General features: G+C 47.7%; 1 protein-coding gene across 10 annotated transcripts in view; it reads left to right on the plus strand.

The window, feature by feature from the left end:
* Positions 1-22,173, plus strand: part of GRAMD1B (GRAM domain containing 1B) — a 246,433-nt gene that overhangs the window by 110,856 nt on the left and 113,404 nt on the right. The window contains exon 1 of one of the 10 annotated variants that reach the window (XM_058687108.1): positions 7,591-7,933. The exons of the other annotated variants lie outside the window; for them this stretch is intronic. Coding sequence (XP_058543091.1) covers positions 7,824-7,933 — 110 coding nt within the window. The 5' untranslated portion in view covers positions 7,591-7,823. Of the gene's footprint in view, positions 1-7,590; positions 7,934-22,173 lie in introns of those variants that run through there. 10 annotated transcript variants of the gene reach the window in all.

Raw genomic sequence — 22,173 nt, forward strand, 5'->3', positions numbered from 1 at the left:
AAAGTCCTCGGATGTCTCCCCTGGGCCTTCCCATCCCTGGCCCCCTGAAAGGCCCCTAAACTCTTCAGCTCCCCTTGGGCAGTACAGGAAACAAAGCTCTGATCAGAAGTATGCCTCCCATGGTGATCTCTGCGGACCCCCTCCTCCCAGAAGCTCAGGACTGGTATGTGTTCCACGATGGCCATTCTGAAGGAAGTCTTTTTCTTTTCTTCTCATCCAGTTGGTTCTCCTGGAGAGAACAAGTCCCCAGAGTGCTAATTAATCACCAGTCTCAGTTCAGAACAAACCCTTACGCCCTGCCCCTAATCCTTCCTATAATATGTTTTTACCCAATTAAGAGACTCTCTGGGGTGTTTTGGATGTTGGTCTGCAGTTATCCTGGCCTGGGGCAAGCGTGAGATCCAGACCCTGGGGAGATTTTCAGCTGTGGTGGGGATCCCACTTCCTGCTCCTCACTGTGGGCCCCATTGAATGGACAGTGCCCCCTGCTGGGTATGGCGGCATTTCCTACAGAGGCCAAGCCTTAGTGGAATGTCATTTACCCTTGAGAATTTCCGTGGGAGGCCGCAGAGCAGGTATTATGGATCGAAAATGGTCAAGTCGGTGGGAAATATGGACCCTTTTCTGTGGCTGCTCCTAATTCTCCAAACCATGTGGTCAATTCTCAGATGAAGGATAGTTTCATAGAGCAGGCAAAAAAAAAAAAAAATTAACATTGATTGCTTCTGCCTCACAGATAAAAATTCTAATCCTTAAGTATGAGGTATTCTTTTTTTCTTTCTTTCTTTCTTTCTTCTTTCTTTCTTTCTTTCTTTCTTTCTTTCTTTCTTTCTTTCTTTCTTTCTTCTTTTACAGAATTGTATTTCTTTTTTCTTTTTTTAATTTAAGTTTTTTTAAATTTACATCCAAATTAGTTAGCATATAGTGCAACAGTGATTTCAGGAGTAGATTCCTTAATGCCCCTTCCTCATTTAGCCCCTCCGCCATCCCACACCCCCTCCAGTAACCCTCTGTTTGCCCTCTGTATTTAAGAGTCTCTTATGTTTTGTCTCCCTCCCCGTTTTTATATTATTTTTGTTTCCCTTCCCTTATGTTCATCTGTTTTGTCTCTTAAAGTCCTCATATGAGTGAAGTCATATGATTTTTGTCTTTCTCTGACTAATTTCACTTAGCATAATACCCTCCACGTAGTTCCATCCACGTAGTTGCAAATGGCAAGATTTCATTCTTTTTGATTAACGAGTAATACTCCATTGTATATATATACCACATCTACTTTATCCATTCATCCATCGATGGACGTTTGGGCTCTTTCCATACTTTGGCTATTGTTGATAGTGCTGCTATAAACATGGGGGTACATGTGTCCCTTCAAAACAGCATACCTGTATCCCTTAGATAAATAGCTAGTAATGCAATTGCTAGGTCGTAGGGTAGTTTTATTTTTAACTTTTTGAGGAACCTCCATACTGTTTTCCAGAGTGGCTGCACCAGCTTGCATTGCCACCAACAATGCAAAAGAGATCCTCTTTTTCCACATCCTCGCCAACATCTGATGTTGCCTGAGTTGTTAATGTTAGCCATTCGGATAGGTGTGAGGTGGTATCTCATTGTGGTTTTAATTTGTATTTCCCTGATGATGAGTGATGTGGAGCATTTTTTCCTGTGTCGGTTGGCCATCTGGATGTCTTTGGAGAAGTGTCTATTCATGTCTTTTGCCCATTTCTTCACTGGATTATTTGTTTTTTGGGTGTTGAGTTTGATAAGTTCTTTATAGACTTGGGATACTAACCCTTTATCTGATATGTCGTTTGCAAATATCTTCTCCCATTCTGTCGGTTGCCTTTTAGTTTTGCTGATTGTTTCCTTCTCTGTGCAGAAGCTTTTTATTTTGATGAGGTTCCAGTAGTTCATTATTGCTTTTGTTTCCCTTGTCTCCAGAGACGTGTTGAGTAACAAGTTGCTGTGGGCAAGATCAAAGTGGTTTTTGCCTGCTTTCTCCTCGAGGATTTTGATGGCTTCCTGTCTTACGTTTAGGTCTTTCATTCATTTTGAGTTTATTTTTGTGTCTGGTATAAGAAAGTGGTCCAGGTTCATTCTTCTGCATGTCTCTGTCCAGTTTTCCCAGCACCGCTTCCAGAAGAGACTGTCTTGATTCCATTGGATATTCTCTCCTGCTTTGTCAAAGATTAGTTGGCCATACGTTTGTGGGTGCCTTTCTGGGTTCTCTATTCTGTTCCATTGATCTGAGTGTCTGTTCTTGTGCCAGTACCATACTGTCTTGATGATTACAGCTTTGTAGTACAGCTTGAACTCTGGGTGAGGTATACTTTCAACTGGTTAAATAAAACATCACTTTTCCTTTTTCTTGTATGAGGTTCAGAATAGATACAATATTTAGAGATAAACTAGCTGTCCTACTTAGCTTAACAAATGTCTACGTGACAGCAAAGGGGGAAATGCCTCGGTGTGCTGTCCAAGTCCTAGGGCTTCTGAGAATTTTTCTTCTCATTCACATCAGTGTTGATTCCTGAAGAAAAAAGCCTTTGGAACTATGATAGGGGCAGAGGGTGGGCGGGTACAGGGAGGAAGTCATTTCCTGGGCAGGTGTGCATCAAGAAAAGTTGATTTGAGGAAGAGAATCAGCTTTTTGGAAATGAGGGTTGTCTCAGAGATAGGAATAATGCCCTCAGGTTTCTAGTGGAAAGAAAGCAGAATAGATCCAGCTTTCCCAAAGTCTGTATGTGTGTGTGCGTCATTGAATGTGGGGCATAGATCCATTTTCATGCTTCTAGGGTAAAGCCAGGGGTACACTTAAAAAAAATTGGTTCCCTGGTTCAGCCCAAACTGGACCAATTGTCAGGGTTCCTCACATTGCCAGATCTTTATTTGGTACATTCACAGAATGGCAGGAACTGTCAAACAGCCAGGGCTGTAGAAAAAGGAGCTATTTTACTAAGGACGTTTTATGTACACAATGTTAGTTTCAACAAAACGTGGTCTCGGTCGACCAGGAAGCCTTTCAGTGGTAGGAAGGTTGAGACCCAGACAGGGCGGGGGACTAACCGAGCGCTGAGGCCAGGCTGTGTGAGTTCATGTATCCATTTCTGCGTGCAGACACGTGCGCCCCAAACCCTTGTTAAGATACTGGGGAGCCTGCTAGAGTCCAGGCTGTGAGATGGATAGAGAGGTTTCCTCGCTGGCGGGCTGTGTGGTGTCCTAGAAAGACAGACCCAGACCTTGAAGTCAGACCCACTTAGGTGTTTGACTAACCTTCTTCCTTATTAACTGCATTTTTATTTATTTATTTTTTTTTAAATTTTTTTTTTCAACGTTTTTTATTTATTTTTGGGACAGAGAGAGACAGAGCATGAACAGGGAAGGGGCAGAGAGAGAGGGAGACACAGAATCGGAAACAGGCTCCAGGCTCCGAGCCATCAACCCAGAGCCTGACGCGGGGCTCGAACTCACGGACCGCGAGATCGTGACCTGGTTGAAGTCGGACGCTTAACCGACTGCGCCACCCAGGCGCCCCATTAACTGCATTTTTAAAAGCACCTTACTTAGCTTTACTCACCCTCGTTTACTCATCTATGAAAGTCTTTCCCGGAAAGAAATAAATGAGATAATATGTGTAAGGTGCTCGGTACTTAGCAGGTGCTTAGTGAGTGGTAGCTGCTAGTACTCTGATGATGTGAGATTTCACTCTGTTTCCTAGCGGATCTGTATATACTCTGCTGTCCTTGAAGAAGCAGAGACAGAAAGAACACGTAGGATATTGATCGCCCGTAAAATGTCAGATGTGGACACTAAGAATAAATAGATGAAAGCCTGGTAGTTCCCCTTGGGCACCTTGTTGTCTCATGGTGAGACACACCTATAATGTCATGTTTTATAATGGACTCGGGATTCTGTATACAGTAATAACACGGAAGAATTTGTTCACTTAACGCGTCTAACCCTGTGCCATGCGTCTTGCACAGACTCTGAAATGCAGTCCTCTCAACAGCCCCGTCAAACAGATGCTGTTATTACCTGCACATTAGAGTGTAAGAAACGGAGGCTCAGTGGAGGTACCAAATTTGCCCCAGAGTAGCACAGCTACTGTGCTTGGGGCGAGAGCAGGGAAGAGGGAGGAGGAGCCCGAGGGATCCAGAAAGACTCCACAGAAGGAGATGTGCCTCGCTGAGAGCTACAAGATGAGTAGGAATCTGTCACGCGGGCTGCATTCGCAGGCGACAGAACAAGCTGTACATAAGCAGGGAGGCATGAGAAAGCCAGGCATGTTCAGGGCCTTCAGATACTTCGGTATCGCTGCCGATCATGTCCCAGGAGGGGAGTGGCTAGTGAGTGGCTAGCAATCATCTTTGCACAGGTAGACAGGTGCCGGTCCTGCCACAGCCCGCTGTGACAGAGTGGGCTTCCTTATAGGGGAGGAGAAATGAGGGAGAGGTTTTGATGAAGGGGGTGCCCAGATCACTTACAGATACTCTTGTGACAAAAGTTACTTTGGTCCTAGTGGGAGAGATGGATTTAAGGGGCTTCGTTGAAAGCAGACAGACAAGGAAGGAAACTGACAATGATTTACCTAATCGGTCCCTCATTTAACAAGCATTTATTGAGCACATACTATCAGCTAGCTACTCTTGTAAATGTTGGGGGCCGCAGCCATGAACAGGTAACTTGTCCCCCATCTCTTGATGCTTATGTTATAGCAAGTGGACACAGATATAAACAAACAAGTGAATAAGAAAGCACCAAATGATAACAAGGGCTATAAAGAAAATGAAAAAGAGTGATACAGCGGACCAAGGCTTTTTAGGACAACTCTTAAGCGGGAAGGGTCACCTTATTGACCTGGTGATGTTTAAGCCAAGACCAGATGGGCACATTTCTGAATTAATGGTAGTGAGAATGGAAAAGGAGGAACCAGTTGAAGAAGTTTGTTAAGTAGGTTTGGCAAAGCTTATCTACATCTGAGTTGAGGAAGGGTACCTAGTGTGAGCCTAAGGTTTCTAGTGGGGGCAGCAAATAAAAGGTAGCATAGTCTACAGGTTTAATGCCTACCTGGGTTCTGATTATGCTTCCAGCTGCGTGCTGTGTGACCTTGGGCAAACCACTTCACCTCTGTGCCTCAGTCTCCTCATCTATGAAATGGGTATAATAATAGTTCATACTTCATGAGTTATTGGGAGGAGCGTGTGTATGTGTGTGTCGTCTACGACGATTTGAATAGTGCCTGGTACATGGCTGGTATTTTACAGGTGCTTGCTATGATTATTAATATATTATTGTTATTAAAATACTGAGTAAAGGGGGAAGAATTTGAAGTGCGGAAGTGATAGTGGATTTAATTTAGACACGTCGAGCGTGTTGGTGGAGAGGTAGATACACTAGCCAGTGGCCTGCACCTGTTTGAAGCTCAGGAGACAGGACTAAAACTGCTTGTTTGGCAATGAGATTGTGGTCGAGGCAAGAGTCAGCATCAGCAGATTGTAAGCAGAAGGCAAAGGAAGACGGAATTTGCAAAAGATTGCCCAGTAAGTAGAAAAGACAGAAATACAGATGTGAGAAGGAAGAATCCAAGAGGAAAGAGATAGGGAAGGTAAGCCCTAAACAGGATCTTCTGCAGTGGCCGTTAGGATGTCACTGGGAACCACCAATTAGTTTTAGAAGGGTGTATGGGAAGGAAGGGAGAAGAGACTGAACATGGAGAATTTATTCTAGGAGTTTCCCTGGGAGGAAGAGAAATAGAGATGAAAGCTAGAGGAGAAAGCAGGGGTGATTGGGGAGAATTTTTGTTTTAATGTAGGGAGACACAAGCATGCTTTTAAATCTATGAAGTAGAAACCCACAGGTCAAGGATGTGAATTTCAGAGAGGACATCATCCATTGATGCACTCAACAAACACTTACCAGTTGTGCAGTAGGTATTCACCGAGTTTCCAGGCTTGTCGAGGAGACAGTATTAACACACCTCAGGGTATGGCTTAGAAAGTACAAACTTGGGTGTGTGCATTAAAGGAAGGGTCCTGGGAGACAGTATATCGAAGAAACTGGCCCCAGACAGAGGGGGCGGGGCCAGAGTGGAGTGGTTGAGTTCAGAACAGGTGAGCAGGAAGCAGTGGGATGAGATGAGATGAAATGGGGCAGGAACTTGGTTGGCCATGACCAGGACTTGAGTCTTTATGCCAAGAGCATCAGGAAGCAATTGAGAGTCTTTAAGAAGGGAGGCGACAGCATCACATTTGCATCCTGGAAAGATTGCAGTGTGGAGAAAGGGTGGAGGCGGCCCTGGCGGGTGCAGGGAGATCAGCTGGGGCAGTTACAACAGTCCAATTAAGGGATGTTGGTGGCTTGGATTTGAGATGGTGGTCGTAGGGGTGTGTGTGTGTGGTGTGTGTGTGTGGGGGAAGCAGATGGATTCAGGATACATTTAGAGGATTAAAATGTCCAGGACTTGGTGATGGATTGGATTTAGAGTGTGAGAGAGCAGGGAGGTCCTCACAGTTGGTTCTGGGATTCCGACTTGGTCAGCTTGGCTGGTACCACCTACTGAAGATAAGGAAGCAAGGTTTCGGAGGAGGCAAGGAAAGATAGATCTAGATCACAGGTGAACAGATTGGCCTTGGACAGACCATAATGGCTGTGGATGCAGGTGAGTTCACACGCCATGTGGTGGGAAGGCGAGGAGGCTGATAGCAGCAGGATCTGTTTTCTCCGTGTAATAGGAACAAAGATTATTTCCTAAGATCAAGGAAGGTGGACGGAGAATAAGTGTGAGCTTTGGGTATAATCAGTTTGGGGGTTGCCTGTGTCACCTTTTCTCTGACGGGCTGAAAAGAATGCCCACGTCTTCCGTGTCTCACTAGAACTCACCCTTGTTTCTTCCGGTTGGGGAAGGGAGAGCATGTTTTTTCACCCCTGTCTGAGAGGCTGTGGTTCGTTCTGTACAGCACTGGCCTCCTGGTATGTGCTGTGTGGTTCCCTTCTCTGTCTCCCCCTAGCCCAGGAGACCCCAGAGGACAGAAACGGTATCTCTTCTGTCTGGCATTGCGTAAGTGCTCGGCAGATGCTTGTGGAATTCATGAACGAACAAATGGAGGAACCAAGGTAATGGAATTTAAGGCCACAGGGCAAGCCTCCGGGGTGGAAGGAAAGGAAAGGCCAGAGTGCAGGCTCAGGAATTTCACCTCAGGTCTAGCCGCCAGAATCCATAGCTTCCTAGTAGAAGGAAAGATGCTTTCAGTTCTGCTGATCCGATCCCAGAAATTGGCCCCAAATAGCATATTTCCAAGAGCACCGTAGTTCCATCTACCTGCCCGGGCACTGAATTCCCCGTGGCCCCGTGGACACTCAGGTGACCTCTCGGCCAGCTCCCTCACCACGAGGAAGGAGCCCAGTCGCAAACCCTCTGGGAGCGGTGCCCGCGGGCCCTCCCCCTCCCTCTGGCACCAGCAGCTAACATCACATGTAGGTACAGCCCCGTCCTCCCTGGCGGAGGACGAAGGAGAGGAGGAAACTCACCAAGTGCCCAGAGCCTTGCCAGATGTTGAAAGACGGAGCGGGGCTCTGTTCTGAGCTGTGGCTTGGGCCGCAGCCAGAGGGGATCCTGGTAACAGGGAGCCTCAGGCTCTCCCTCCCCGGGGCCCTCCACCTGCCTGTGTCTGGGACTGAACACCAGGGCCGGGAGGGCTCCCGTGCAGGAGCTGCGGCGGACAGCTGAAGGAGCTGCGAAAGCAGCACGTCCATGCAGCTCCGGAGTGAGCCCCGAGCCCTTGAGGTCCCAGCTGCCATGTGGCGGGCCCTCCCCTGAGCCCAGCATGGTACAGAATCTGCGCTCCGAGACGGTCTCCTGCAGCACGGCCGTGAAGCAGGCCTGTCACTACCACGTCTCCTCCCTGAGGAAGAAGCTGTTCTTTCTACGAGCCAAGTAGGTGGCAGGGGGCCCCTGGAAAGTAGGACACGAGGACTCGGCCCTTGGCCTGGTCGGGGTTGACCCGGGGCTCTTCACAGAGGCAGGAGGGCTTTGGGGGGCTGGCCCCCGTGTTCGGGGGCTGTTGTAGTTCTTTGCCAAGTGACAGCCCCTCAGGAGGGAGGAGCGGGCTGTTGCAAGAGGCTGAAGGTAAGGGATAGAGGGGTGCAGCCAGGCGAGGCTGTGTGGCCTTTGGTCGGAATGGATGGAACGCGTGACTGGGCCTTACTGTCTGCCAAGGAAGTATCCAGCTCTCCCCGCTCTTCGTAACTGGCCAGGGATTGTTAATTTTCCTCCCTCATGGTACATCATTAGGTTGGTAAAGAACTTGGAGGTCCCAAGAGAAAGGTGCTCTAGAGAATGAAATATTCTGTCCGGTGCCTTTGGGGTGTCGACAGTTCCATTCCAGTGAGAGAGAACCTATGAGTGGGGTATTTGGGGGGTGCGGACTCTGTGCGTTCACTTCTTACAAGGTGTAGTCACTTGGGACTTGGCTCTGACTCCAGAGCCACTCGAGCAGACTGCCGGGGAGACGTGAGGATAAACCGGGTGTGGGGCACTTTTTCCTGGTGGGGGGGGGGGGGCCCTGTACCGGAACTGTGGTGCAGTGGCTCTCTGGTGAATATGTCCCTTTGTGACAAGCAGAGGGGAGGAAGTGTCCTGGAGGAGAGAGAGGTTCCAGCCCCTAGCGTCTGAGTTAAACTCAGAGCCTGACGGGCGTTGGAGAGAGAGGGGCACGTAAGCCTATGGGCAGGCTTCCGGGTGTTTTTTTTTTTTTGTGAAGAGAAATACAGCAGTCAGTGGAAGGAAAGGTAGGACAAATGGAGGAAAGGTAGTGAGGGAGGCTGAGTGGAGGTAGATTGGGGATGGAGGTGCAGTAGATGATCTTGATTCTCTCTCTCTGTCTCTCTCTTACTCTCTCGCACACACGGAGGCATGGATGCCTGCCCCTAAGTGTTTAGCCAACTGTTGATAAGAGTTGTCTCCCCTGAGGTGTTCTCATGGCAGAAGTTTTGAGGGCAGTGAACAGAGACTGAGTCCTTCCTCTTATGAGATGACTCCTCAGGTACTGACCACCCAGTACCCTGCACACAGCAAAAATCCAAGGGATAATGGCGGAAGAAGAGATTCTCCGACCCTGTGGTACGGTGCTGGGGGCAGAGACACGATCCCTCAGCGGTCGTCTTGTGGAACTCAGGAACGCTTTGAAAACCTATTGGCTCTGGGGCTCTTGCAAAATCCTGCCCGCTCTGAATGTTTCCTTCCTTAAGAATAGAGATAGCTGTACCTCGTTCGTGGAGGCTGTGAGAATCAAAATGACACAAAATGGAGGAAGGTCTTGGCCCTGTGTGTGGGACACAGTAGATGTCGTGGTGACTGCCAGCCAACAGCAGACTCGGGCTAAACCTGTGAGGAGAGCGGAAGGTGAGTTTTGAGCTGCTGGAGAGCTGTGTGTAGGTTGGAGAGCTTGGTTCGGGTAAGCCACGAACAAGTCCGCAGTGGCCAGGAGAAGTCAGTCAACGTAAACCCCGGCCTTCACTTGCCCAGCTTATTTTCCATTTTGGCGCTAACCATCTTGTCGCTGTATTTATCTGTTGACCTGGTTGCCGTCTGTCTCCTCCACTAGGGCCCTAACTAAGCTCCATGAGAGCAGGGGACTGTCCTTGCTTCATTCACTAGTGTGTGCCTGACACGTGGTAGGTGCTCAGGAAAGATCGGTTAAAGGAGGGGCGCCTGGTGGCTCAGTCGGTTAAGTGACTCTTGATTTTGGCTTAAGTCATGATCTGAAGGTTCCTGGGTTCGAGCCCTGCACTGGGTTCTGTGCTGACCGTGAAGAGCCTGCTTAGGACTCTCTCTTTCCCTCTCTTCTCTCTGCCCCTCCCCCGCGTGTGTGTGTGCTCTCGCTCGCTCTCTCTTTCAAAAATAAGTAAATAAACCTTAAAAAAAAAGAAAAGATTTGTTAAATGAGTAAATGGGCGCATGAGTAACTATCTAAGACGTTTTTGCCAGCCTCTCGCGTTCTATAATCGTGGGATTCCGTGACTATGCTCCAGACGGAGGGCCACGGACTAGCCCCTCTGTATCTGTTAATTGTGTGACGTTTGCATGCTCATGGTCTGTGGTTAGTGACCGCCCCTCACCTGTTGTTCTCCTTTCTTGGATCCACGTACTCCTATCCTTGGGGGATGGTCTGGTCTTGGACAGACAGCACACATGGCATTTGAATGGGAGGGAGAAGGACCTTATTTTAGGTCTGGGTAGGGAAGCAAGTGGGTGTTCCTGCTTTCCCCTCCCTTCTCTAGTTCCCAGTTTGTAGTTCCTCGCTGGCAGTCCTGGCTGCTTCCGTCGCTGTCAGCTGAACTGTCTGCAGGTGTAACCGTCACCTGCTCAGTGTTTCTCCTACCCCAGCGTTTCTCCTTTCCTGCCCGAGAAAGGGGGATATTAATTATAGCTCAGCAAACGACGCTCACTCTGCTGATGCCATAGTTGGGATTTAGATTGGGACAACTGGCAGGCAGATGGTAAACCTCATTCTCTCGCTTCCCCCCCCTCCTGCCGGGTGAAATCCCATCCTCCTATAGCCAGGGTGAAGAAGGAATGTGAGTGGGTGACAGTTCTGGGGGCTCAAGCAGGGACTCCACTTCCGGCTTGCCCTGCTCTGCACCGCATTTTTTTGCCTCCCTCTTACTCCAGGGTTGAGACGCAGTTGGAGGTCAAAATCCGGAGTTCTCTTCTCAGCTTGTTACTGATGAATCCTGTGAGCTCAGAGCACCTGTTTGCCAAGACCACTCCCTGCTTTCCCCGTCGTACCCGAAGTCGATACTCCAGCCTTGTTGCAAACCCCTGTCCCAGTGAAAATTTTCTGAGCTATCTCCACCAGTGTATATTTATATAAGTTATATGCGTGCACTGCTGTACTAAATGTTTTGCTTATTACAGACGTTTTAAAAGGGTTAGATAAAAAGAAACATAATATACATAAGTTACAATATTTTGCATGAGTAAGTGTTCCTGTCCCTTGATGATGAACAGCCTACTTGGGAGACCAGGGAGGCCGTATCGCATGGGTTTCAGAATCGTGTGCATAACTTGTTCAGTGTGCAGATTTCCTGGGCTCTTGTGAGTGGTGTGGACTGGGGTGGGCCTAGGAATTTGCACAGTGAACACATATCCCAAAGTGATTCTGACTTGAGTGGTCTTGAACCTGGCTTTGAGAAATGTGCCCCGTTGCCCAAAGCCTCCTGTTATCGCTGAGCTAGTTAGCATCAAATACACAATTTAACAGTGAATAGTAACAGGACAGGGAGAGCCCAGTGCCCTGTTCCTGGCCTGTGGCGTCTCTTTTCAGGGAGCCTCTGGCAGACCCGTGGCTCCCTCAGGGACACTGGTGTCGTGCCTAGCTCCTGTTTTCCCTTATTGGTTGCTCCATAGACCAAGAATCCCCATTCTGCAGCAAGGAGAAAGGTGGGCGGGCTGTGTGTGCATGTGCGTGGGGATATGTAATTAAAATAATCATTACATCTTATCTGTCACCAACTTTCCGGACTGCTCAATGCTTCTTTTCTTCTTATCCTTTGACGGGTGACCAACAAACAGTTCACAGCTGGGCTCCCTCCTTCTCTTTGCCATTTCCTAGTCTGAAGGTGAAGGTCTCCCATCAAAATGCAGAGGAAAGCATTGTAACCCTGGTTCGGATGGTCCCAGGATTGGGAGAGGGGCTGAGGGAGCAGACGGTGTCCGAGTACCTCCCCAGAGGTTCCGTGCTGTCAGCGCAGAGCCTGATGTGGGGCTCGATCTCACAAACCATGAGATCGTGACCTGAGGCGAAATCAAGAGTCAGACACTTAGCTGAGCCACCCTGGCGCCCCTCCCTTGTGTCTTTTGTATGTGAACTGGCTGGATGATTCATGAAGTAGAATTCAACGCCAGACTCAAAACTCTTGAGTTTATGAACATGGAACCACAACAGGTTTGTTTGGGGATCCACAGAGCGACCAGTCTTACCTGTTGAACTCCTTTCTCCCTAGACGTAAAACACCCATGTTTCCTTTTCTTGGCATCTTAAACAGTGGGTGGACTTGAATCTGGCCAGGAGTGTGTATGTATCAGTTGTCCTTACAAAGTGGCCTGAAGTGGCCCTAAAGAAGAGATTTAAGGAGGCTAATACCCTCTACTCCTTCCTGATTCGTGGATTTCTTCTTCAGTACCTACATCAAATGGTTATCTGCCTCTCGGTGAATAACTTCCATAGTCAGGAGATAAACTGGGGTTTCTCTCAGTAAAGAAACTTAGAATTATAGGAAACTACAGAGAATCTACGCATGTGATGAATAAATCCAAGACTATGAAAAATGCCTGTGTACTTAGTTTGTGGGCATGTGAGGTATCAATTGTCATTACTACTAATATCTGCTGTTTTGAGAGTTTATTATGTGTTCAGCACTGCACTTTACATGTGCTTTAGAAAGCATGATTAAGAATTCAACCGTAATAGCAGGCCTATAAGGACAGTTGCTGTTTTATCCATCGTCTTCTAGAGAAGGAAATGGAGGCTTAAATTGCCCACTGGCATTCTTTGTAAGTGATCAAGCTGAAATTCAACTCCAGAGATTTAAAAAATATGTTTATTCATTTTTGAAAGATAGAGAGAGACAGAGCACAAGCGTGGGTGGGGCGGAGAGAGAGGGGGACACAGAATCCAAAGCAGGCTCCAGGCTCTGAGCTGTCAGCATAGATCCCGACGCGAGGCTGGGACCCACGAACCGTGAGATCATGATCTGAGCCGAAGTCGGATGCTCAACCGACTGTGCCACCCAGGTGCCCCTGACTCCAGAGATTTTTATTTGCAACCTTTTATGACTTACCCCTTGAGACAGCATCCATGTGGCTATCAGGACACTTGGGGCCCAGTGCTGAACCTTCTGCTTTTCCTTATGTCGGATGGATCTTCCTTCACCAGCTTCCTGGACCTAAAGCTCCAAATGTGGAGTGTGTAAACGAGTTTGTTAGTGAAAGTTATCTCTTGGGAAGCTTCAAGCTGGACGGAACAGGAGACAGATCGACAAGGAGAGAATAGACCCTGGTGATTTTGAATGATACATGTTAAATATGCCTGAGAGCCAAACAGTTGGGGTTTTGAGTATGTTCCTTATGCCTTGTGGATATTGAGAAGTGCTGTAGACTTTTCACCAGCAAGTTACTTATAGGAAAGTTCTAGTACATTTCTGATGCTTTCTTTCAGTTTCACTATTATGCCTAAACCGCAGGATAAAATGGGTCACTCTGACCTCTCTGCGGGTACCAGGTGAAGCCCCTATGGGTACCAGCCTGAGCTGCAAAAAGTTCACCTTCCCTTGGGGTCTCTCCGCTGGGCTCACCAGCACCCTCTGCTGGCAGTGGCTTTGCCGGAGAGGAGAGAGCGGGGGCCACCTGAGCCCTTCTCAGTAGTGAGATCAGTGTGAGTCAGCAGGCAGGGGGCAAGGGGAGTGCCCTGGACCCCACTTCTTCTACCCTGGAGGGTAGGACTGTCTAAGCCCAACAACTCCCGCCTCTTAGGACGAGGACACTAGGAGAAGGGACCTGCCATTGCAAAGGCAGAGGAGCTGTGGAAATGGGTTTGTCCGTTCTTCTTAGACCCTCTACTCAGATTCCTCTGGGGCCAGCGGAGTTCTTCCTTGGACATCTATTTTCCTTGGTCCTTCTTTTCTTCCCCACCCCACCCAGCTTCTGTAGCTTAATGGTCTGTTTTTTGTTTTTAATTTTTTTAATGTTTTTTTCATTTCTGAGAGAGAGAGAGAGAGAGAGAGAGAGAGACAGACAGACAGACAGACAGAATCCAAAGCAGGCTCCAGGCTCCGAGCTGTCAGCACAGAGCCCGATGTAGGGCTCAAACCCACGAGCTTTGAGATCATGACCTGAGCTGAAGTTGGACGCATAACCGACTGAGCCACCCAGGCACCCCTGTGTTTTGTTTTCTGATGTGATTGCGACAGCCCTCCATGGTGGAGCCTGTATCCCTCGGGGATGTTGGATGGGGAGGGGGTTACCTAACAGCAGTCTGGAGGGGACAGTAGTCCCTGGAAGCATTCCCCTCCACATTGCCCTTTTTTGTGCCGGCTTTGCATCTTTTCCCCTGCCTCTGGCCTGAGAATTGGCGGGGATCTACAGCTGTGTCTTTTGACCCCCGACTCAGTTAATCCTGTGGTTTCTTATATGCTCTCACCCTGAATGGCTGTGTGAAAGGCTCCAGAGGGCTTGGCAGCCTGCGGTAGGTCTTTTGTGAAAATTGGTGCAGGTGCAGAAGGAAACCCCCAAAGCAGGAGGTGCAAGCACTTATCTGCCTTATGCTTTGGTGACCCTTGTCATTTTCTTTTATTTTCTTTTTAAAAATGTTTTTATTTATTTTTGAGAGAGAGAGAGTGAGCATGGAGGGGCAGAGAGAGAGAGAGAGAGAGAGAGAGAGAGAATCCCATGCAGGCTCTGCACTGTTAGCACGGAGCCCGACGCGGGGCTCGAACTCACGAACTGTGAGATCGTGACCTGAGCTGAAATCAAGAGTCAGATGCTCAACCGACCGAGCCACCCAGGCGCCCCAACTCTTTTCATTTTCAAAGCACTTGCACAAAGTTGTCATGTGAAAGTCCAGTTTGGGGACCAGCTGCTGGCTGGAGGAGGCCATATCATGAGGCCTGGAGGTGGCAGGGAAGGGCTTGTGTAATCAGAGTGCTGCGAGCTTCACGTGGACACCAAGTGAAGACAGAGGGACATTAGGGGAACTCGTGGAGTTCCCATTGTTCCCAACCCCTGACTGCCCTTAAGACAGTAATCGTGAAGACAGCATTATTTCAGTTAACATTTAGTGACTGTTCCCAGTATGTGTCAGTCACTGGGCTCACATCTAAATTTCACCATTTTGGTGCGCCCGGGTGGCTCAGTCAGTTGAGTGTCCGATTTCGACTCAGGTCATGATCTCACGGTTTGTGGGTTCCAGCCTCACGTCGAGCTCTATGCTGACAGCTCAGAGCCTGGAGCCTGCTTTGGATTCTGGTCTCCCTCTCCCTGTGTCCCTCCCCCGCTCATACTCTGTCTTTCTCTCTCTCTCTCAAAAATAAACAAACATTGAAAAACATTTTAAAAATGTCTCCATTTTGTTATGAAACAGTAGTCCTCTTATCTCCATTTTAGAGTTTACAAAACTGAGGCTTAGAGAGGTTTTGTAATTCGCATAAGATCACACAGCTTTTTTAAAAAAATGTTTATTTTGAGAGAGGGCGTCCATGCATGTGAGTGCGGGGGGAGCAGAGAGGGGGAGAGAGAGAGAGAGAGATAGAATCCCAAACAGGCTCTGCGTGCCTGACTTGGGGCTCGAACCCACAAACCAGGAGATCATGACCTAAGCTGAAACCGAGAGTCTGACGCTCAACTGGCTGAGCCACCCAGGCACTCTGAGATCACGCAACCCTTATACGATGGGCTGGAATCTGAATCTAGGCAACTTGACTGTAGAGTTCAACCGCTATGCAATGCTGCCCTGTCCAGCTCTAGAGGCTAATGTTGAGGGCGTAGCATTTATATTCCTGTTGCTTGTGAGGCCTCAGGAATTGCTAGTGGCTGAGGGAGGCGGGCCTCCCTCCCCTTTGTCTATCTTGTTTTACCCTGAGGAACTCAGATGCAGAAGGGCACCGATACCGGCAAAGACACTCAGTATTGCACAGAGTACGAGTTTCCCTAAGCTGGCATCGTCCCTTTGTCCTGCCCGGAGTACTTGCACTCAAATAGGCCTGTTTCTCTCCTCTTGACTTCATTTTTTTTTTTTTTTTTTAATTTTTTTTTCAACATTTTTAAAATTTATTTTTGGGACAGAGAGAGACAGAGCATGAACGGGGGAGGGGCAGAGAGAGAGGGAGACACAGAATCGGAAACAGGCTCCAGGCTCCAAGCCATCAGCCCAGAGCCTGACGCGGGGCTCGAACTCACGGACCGCGAGATCGTGACCTGGCTGAAGTCGGACGCTTAACCGACTGCGCCACCCAGGTGCCCCTCATTTTTTTTTTTTTAATTTATTTATTTTGAGAGAGAGAGAGCGAGCAAGCACAAGCAGGGGACGGGGCAGAGAGAAGAGAGGCAGAATCCCAAGCAGGCTCCGCGCCATCACCGCAGAGCCCGATGCAGAGCTTGAACTCAGGAACTGTGAGACCATGACCTGAGCTGCATGCTTAACCACCTGTGCCGCCCAGGTACCCATCCCTCTCCTCTTGACTTCAGAGCTGAGGGTGCTGTCTTCTAGGTGACTGGTCCCAAAGCTACGTCTACTTCCTTTCCTCCTGGAACCTGAACCTTAACCCTTACCACCCACCTCACTCTCTCCAGTCCTGCCTGCTTGAGCAACCTCCTCCAGCCCAGACCCCCACAACACCGGGGCGGGCCATGGCCAGGGATCAGGCCCGCTTGGCAAGACCATTCTAGACTCGAACTTTGCATTGTTAGCTGCCGTCTCTCTAGTTTCCTCATGCTGGGCAGTTCTGTCCATCCATAGCTCCTCACAGATGCTTTGGTCATATCCTCTCAGAACTTTCCATTTTGAGTTTTTAATTTCTCCGTCTTCTTTCTCCTCCCACCTCCAACCTGATCGGCTTCCCTGATTTTCTTCGTCAGTCTTTCCTCCCCTTCTTTATTTTTGTTCGGACTCCTTTTTACTGTTCTTTGATTTTTTTCCCCAAACTCCCCCGCATGTCCCCCTTAATGTCCGCTGCCATTCAGTATTACTTGCAAGTGTCTCTGGTTGTAGTTCTTGTCCTTGTTCCTTTTCTGCCCTTTTTCTTATTCTAATGTCTGTCTCACCGCCCCCCCCCCCTTGTCTTTATTCATCTAAAAACGCAGGTGGGATTGTTTTCTGTCCAGTCTACCTCTGCCATCGTCAGCTCTGAGGACTTAAAATTTCATGTTCTGGGTGGCGGGAAAGGTCACATGGATTAGGGGAAGGGGCAAACCACTGAATAATACTGAAAAAAAAATCTTAACACTTCAGGCACAGTTTTAAGCCCTCTAGCATGTTATCTGCATATAGTCTATGAGTTGAGTAACATCATCTCTGCCTTACAGTTGAGGAATGGGGGCACAGAGGCTAAGTAACCAGCCTGAGGGTCACACAGATGGTGGGCAGTTGGGTCAGAACTCCAACCTGCGCAGAATAGCTGGAGAGGCATGCTCGTCAGCACACTCGACTGCCTCTCTCCAGAGTTGATGGTCAACCGGCACAAGATGAGAAGTCACCTTCTGGTCCCTGAATCCAACATGCACAGTCATGGGAACACACACGCTGCCCTTTTCTCCTTCATCTGCCTCTCTTTCTCCCTTCCTCTTTCTTTGTCTGTCTCTTCTCTTGAGAGAAGCTGTCATTTTCTGTGCTCACAGAGCAAAGACATCAAGTGACCTCTCAAGGTCCTCATGTTTGTGATCTCCTATAGTTTGTGAACCTCTCCCTGTTTCCTCACCGTCTTTTCTGTTTAAAGTCAGACTGCAGGGGGGCACCTGGGTGGCTCAGTTGGTTAAGCATCGGACTTCAGCCGGGGTCATGATCTCACAGCTCGTGGGTTTGAGCCCCTCATTGGGCTCTGTGCCGACAGCTCAGAGCCTGGAACCTGCTTCGGATTCTGTGTCTCCCTCTCTCTCTGCCCCTCTCCCACTCACACTCTGTCTCTCTCAAATAAATATTAAAAATAAAAAATAAAGTCAGACTGCAGGGAGGAGTTGTACCTTTTTGGCTAAGGTGTCTGACCCACGTCTGTGGTCAAGCTGCACGTTGGATAAGCAGTGCAAATATGGCCGCACCACTGCCCATTGCTCAGAGAACTACATATCCCATGGTGCAGCAGGAGGACACTGGTCTGACCAGGGTTTGAAACTGGCTTGCTTGGCTTCCTTGTGCCCTGCCCACCAATAGGCAGCTGCTTTAGAGGAGGCTCTTCCTAAAGAAGCAGGTGCAGTGTCCAGCCTCTGAGCTGTCTTTAGGAAACTGGGTGCCTGTTCTTCCCAGGACACCCTACCCATCCTCCACCAAAACTCACTCTAGCTTCTTTTCAGGTATCTGGGGGTTATTTTGTTGTTATTTGTTTTTCTTCCTTAATTTGTTACATAAGTATAGTGATTAAGGAGTTAGAATATAATACCTAGGGTAAAGTCATTAGTACAAATAGTTCCCCTGGAGAGAAAATGATGTAATGATATGGTAAAGAGCTTCCCATCCATCTCTCTGTCTCTCTCTCTGTCTGTCTCTCTCTGTCTCTCTGTCTCTCTCTCTATCCATCTTTCTGTCTTTTTACTCAATATGAGGTCAAATGGAGCGCAATGAACTTACAGAAGAGGGAGCTTCTGGTCTCTAGCTCAAAGAGCAAATGAATAGACTAGAGGAGTTACTTCTTCCAGAAGAAATTGTTAGATGGATTCCTTTCTGGTTAGCAGAGGTATGGATGCAGTGGCTTGTTAATTGACCCACTGCATCAGTTTTCCTTTCTTTTTCCCCTTTCATTGTCATTTTCTTTCTTCCCTCCTGGAATTATCTTTGGACTCTGGGACATACTTCTTCCCTCCTTTCTCATTGAAACCAAGCATTATCCCCTACCTCCTTCTGTGCCCCATCTCCTGCATTATCTGTTCTATAGCTAACAGCTCTCTTCCTGCTGCTTTGAGTCCAGGACATATAAATTGCTTTGTAAAAACATGGCTGCTTCTGGCTGAGCAGCCCTCTGAAATGCTGTCTGCTGTGTTCAGCATCCAGGGCTGTGTGACGGTTGGTTGCCATTAAGAACCGAGGAGGTACATGTGTTTGGTCATTTGGGACACTGGGCGGGGTCCTGTTAACACGGGTCTGATTTCTGCATGATTTTGATGAAACAGAACATCCTCCTTCGTGGGTACTAGCCTTCTGCTCTCCATCTGTCTGTGCATTTGACTGTCAGCCCAGGAACAGAGAGGACTGCAGGCCAGAGCGATAGCCAGAAGGAACATTACAGGCCTCTGAGCAGAGGTGATTCGTGTGGAACCAGCGCAGCCTGCACACTCTTGGCTTTTTTGTGCAGGGTATGATAGAATACCTTTAGTGCTGTCCTAGCAGCGCCCCGTACCCTTTCCAAGTTGATTGTATCTATGACCATGGGGCAGTGAGCTAAAGAAAACCAATCCATCGGCCCAGATGGTGTCCCACTACTTTTACTCCTGTCCTTTTTCATTCCGCTGTATGGAACTTTCATGCCCCTTGGCTAATAGAGTGAGATGGGATGGGATAGGCAAGGGATACATGATATATTCAGTGTTTATGGTGACTGGAACCAGGAACATATCCCCCCACCTTCATTTTAATCTTGGTAATTGACCAGTTTGGTCAGATGGCTTAGTCTACTCTGCTACCTAAATAAAGTGAACGTGAGTAACTCTGATTCTTTTTAAAGGCAATTTCCACTGGACACAGGAGGTTTTTTTTTTTTTTTTTTTTTTTTTTTAATTGACATCCAAGTTAGTTAGCATATAGTGTAATGATTTCAGGAGTAGAATCCAGTGATTCATCCCCTACATGTAACACTCAGTGCTCATCCCAAGTGTCTTTCTTAATGCTCCTTACCCATTTAGCCCAGCCCCCCGGCACAATCCCTTCAGCAACCCTCTGTTTTCTGTATTTAAGAGTCTCTTATGTTTTGTCCCCCTCCCTGTTTCTATATTATTTTTGCTTCTCTTCCCTTATGTTCATCTGTTTTGTGCCTTAAATGTCACATATGAGTGAAGTCGTATGATTTTTGTCTTTCTCTGACTAATTTCACTTAGCATAATACCCTCTAGTTCCATCCACGTTGTTGCAAATAGAAAGATTTCATTCTTTTTGATTGCCGAGTAATACTCCACTGTATATATGGGGTGCCTGGATGGCTCAGTCGGTTAAATGTCTGACTCTTGATTTCAGCTCAGGTCATGATCTCATGGTATGTGGGTTCGAGGCGTGCATTGGGTTCTACACTGACAGCGTGGAGCCTGCTTAGGATGCGCTCTCTCTCTCTCTCTCTCTGTCTCTCTCTCTTTCCCCCTCTTCCACTCTCTACCCCCTTCTCTCTCTGTCCCTCCCCTGCTTGTGCTCTCTCTAAACAATAAATAAATAAACTTAAGAAAAATACTCCATTGTATATATATACCACATCTTCTTTATCCATTCATCAGTGGATGGACTTTTGGGCTTTTTCCATACTTTGACTATTGTTGATAATGTTGCTATAAACATTGGGGTGCTTTGAAACAGCACACCTGTATCCCTTGGATAAATACTTAGTATTGCAATTGCTGGGACGTAGGTAGTTCTATTTTTAATTCTTTGAGGTACTTCCATACTGTTTTCCAGAGTGGCTGCACCAGTTTGCATTCCCACCAGCAATGCAACAGAGATCCTCTTTCTCCGCATCCTCGCCAACATCTGTTGTTGCCTGAGTTGTTAACGTTAGCCATGCTGACAGGTGTGAGGTGGTATCTCATTGTGGTTTTGATGTGTATTTCCCTGATGATGAGTGATGTTGAACATTTTTCCTGTGTCGGTTGGCCATCTGGATGTCTTCTTTTGAAAAGTGTCTATTCATGTCTTTTGCCCATTTCTTCACTGCATTACTTATTTCTTTGGGTGTTGAGTTTGATAAGTTCTTTATAGATTTTGGATCTAAGCCTTTATGCAAATATCTTCTCCCATTCTGTCAGTTGCCTTTTAGTTTTGCTGATTGTTTCCCTCCCTGTGCAGAAGTTTTTTTTAAAAAAAATTTTTTTAACGTTTATTTATTTTTGAGACAGAGATAGAGCATGAACGGGGGAGGGTCAGAGAGAGAGGGAGACACAGAATCTGAAACAGGCTCCAGGCTTTGAGCAGTCAGCACAGAGCCCGACGCGGGGCTCGAACTCACGGACCGCGAGATCATGACCTGAGCCGAAGTCGGATGCTCAACCGACTGAGCCACCCAGGCGCCCCAGAAGTTTTTATCTTGATGAGGTCCCAGTAGTTCATTTTTGCTTTCGTTTCCCTTGCCTCCAGAGACCTGGGGAGTAAGAAGTTGCAGCCGAAGTCAAAGAGGTGTTTGCCTGCTTTCTCCTCAAGGATTTTGATGGCTTCCTGTCTTACATTTAGATCTTTCCTCCATTTTGAGCTTCTTTTTGTGTATGATGTAAGAAAGTGGTCCAGGTTCATTTTTTTGTATGTCGCTGTCCAGTTTTCTCAACATCGTTTGCTGAAGAGACTGTCTTTATTCCATTGGATATTCTTTTCTGCTTTGTCAATGATTAGTTGGCTATACGTTGTGGGTCCAGTTCTGGACCACGATTCAGTTCCATTGATCTAAGTGTCTGTTTCTGTCCTAGTATCATTGGACACAGGAGATTTGCTTAATGTGTATACACCAACCTCTGGATACGCCCAAGATTTTTTCCCCCTAATGTTTGAGAATGCATTTTCTTACAATTTGCCATCTTCAGGGGAAAACAGGCGGGGGGTTGGGGGTGGGGAGTGTCCCAAAAGGAAATCTTAAATTCATTGAGGCTTTATATTCTCTGAGTCTGTGGTAATGGCAGCAAGAGTTGGGGACAGATGGAGGACGGAAAGATGAAAGGGTGGGAAATTTGGTAGCATGGCGTTTAGTGGAAAGATGTTTGGTGTCTGTGAACACAGGTTTGGAGCCCAACTCTGCTATGCCGGCTCTGTGACCTTGGGCAAGTCACAGAAAGTCTCTGAATCCTAGTTTAATTATCTCTGAACTGGAGAAAACAATACTTACCTCACAGGCTTCCTCGGAGTGTCAGATGAGGCAGCAGATTTGGAAACGCATTAGAGCACCTTACAAATGGGAGTTGTTAACTCTTACTGTCCTGTCATTAAGCCAGACTCAGAAAGGCTGTGTTAAAGTGGAATTGTTTGTGGGATGGTTGGTGTTGTCGTTCTTTCGGGAAACTCTTTTCCTGCTCTGTGTTGGTCCCCCTGAGTGCTCAGTTTTGTTGTGAAGCCAGGCTTGACCAGCAGCAGAGGTAAGAGAAAAGAATGAAGGGTGAGGGAGGCAGGAATGGATGAGTGATCACAGGTTCCTTGCCTGTCTTTTTTATTCTCTTCTATTTTAATCTCTCTCTTTAACCCTGGCTGTGCTAGATTGTTCTATGCTCTGGAAGCTGGATTGGGAGGGGGTACA

Source organism: Neofelis nebulosa, chromosome 10 (assembly GCF_028018385.1).
Source record: "Neofelis nebulosa isolate mNeoNeb1 chromosome 10, mNeoNeb1.pri, whole genome shotgun sequence".
Lineage (NCBI taxonomy): Eukaryota > Metazoa > Chordata > Mammalia > Carnivora > Felidae > Neofelis > Neofelis nebulosa.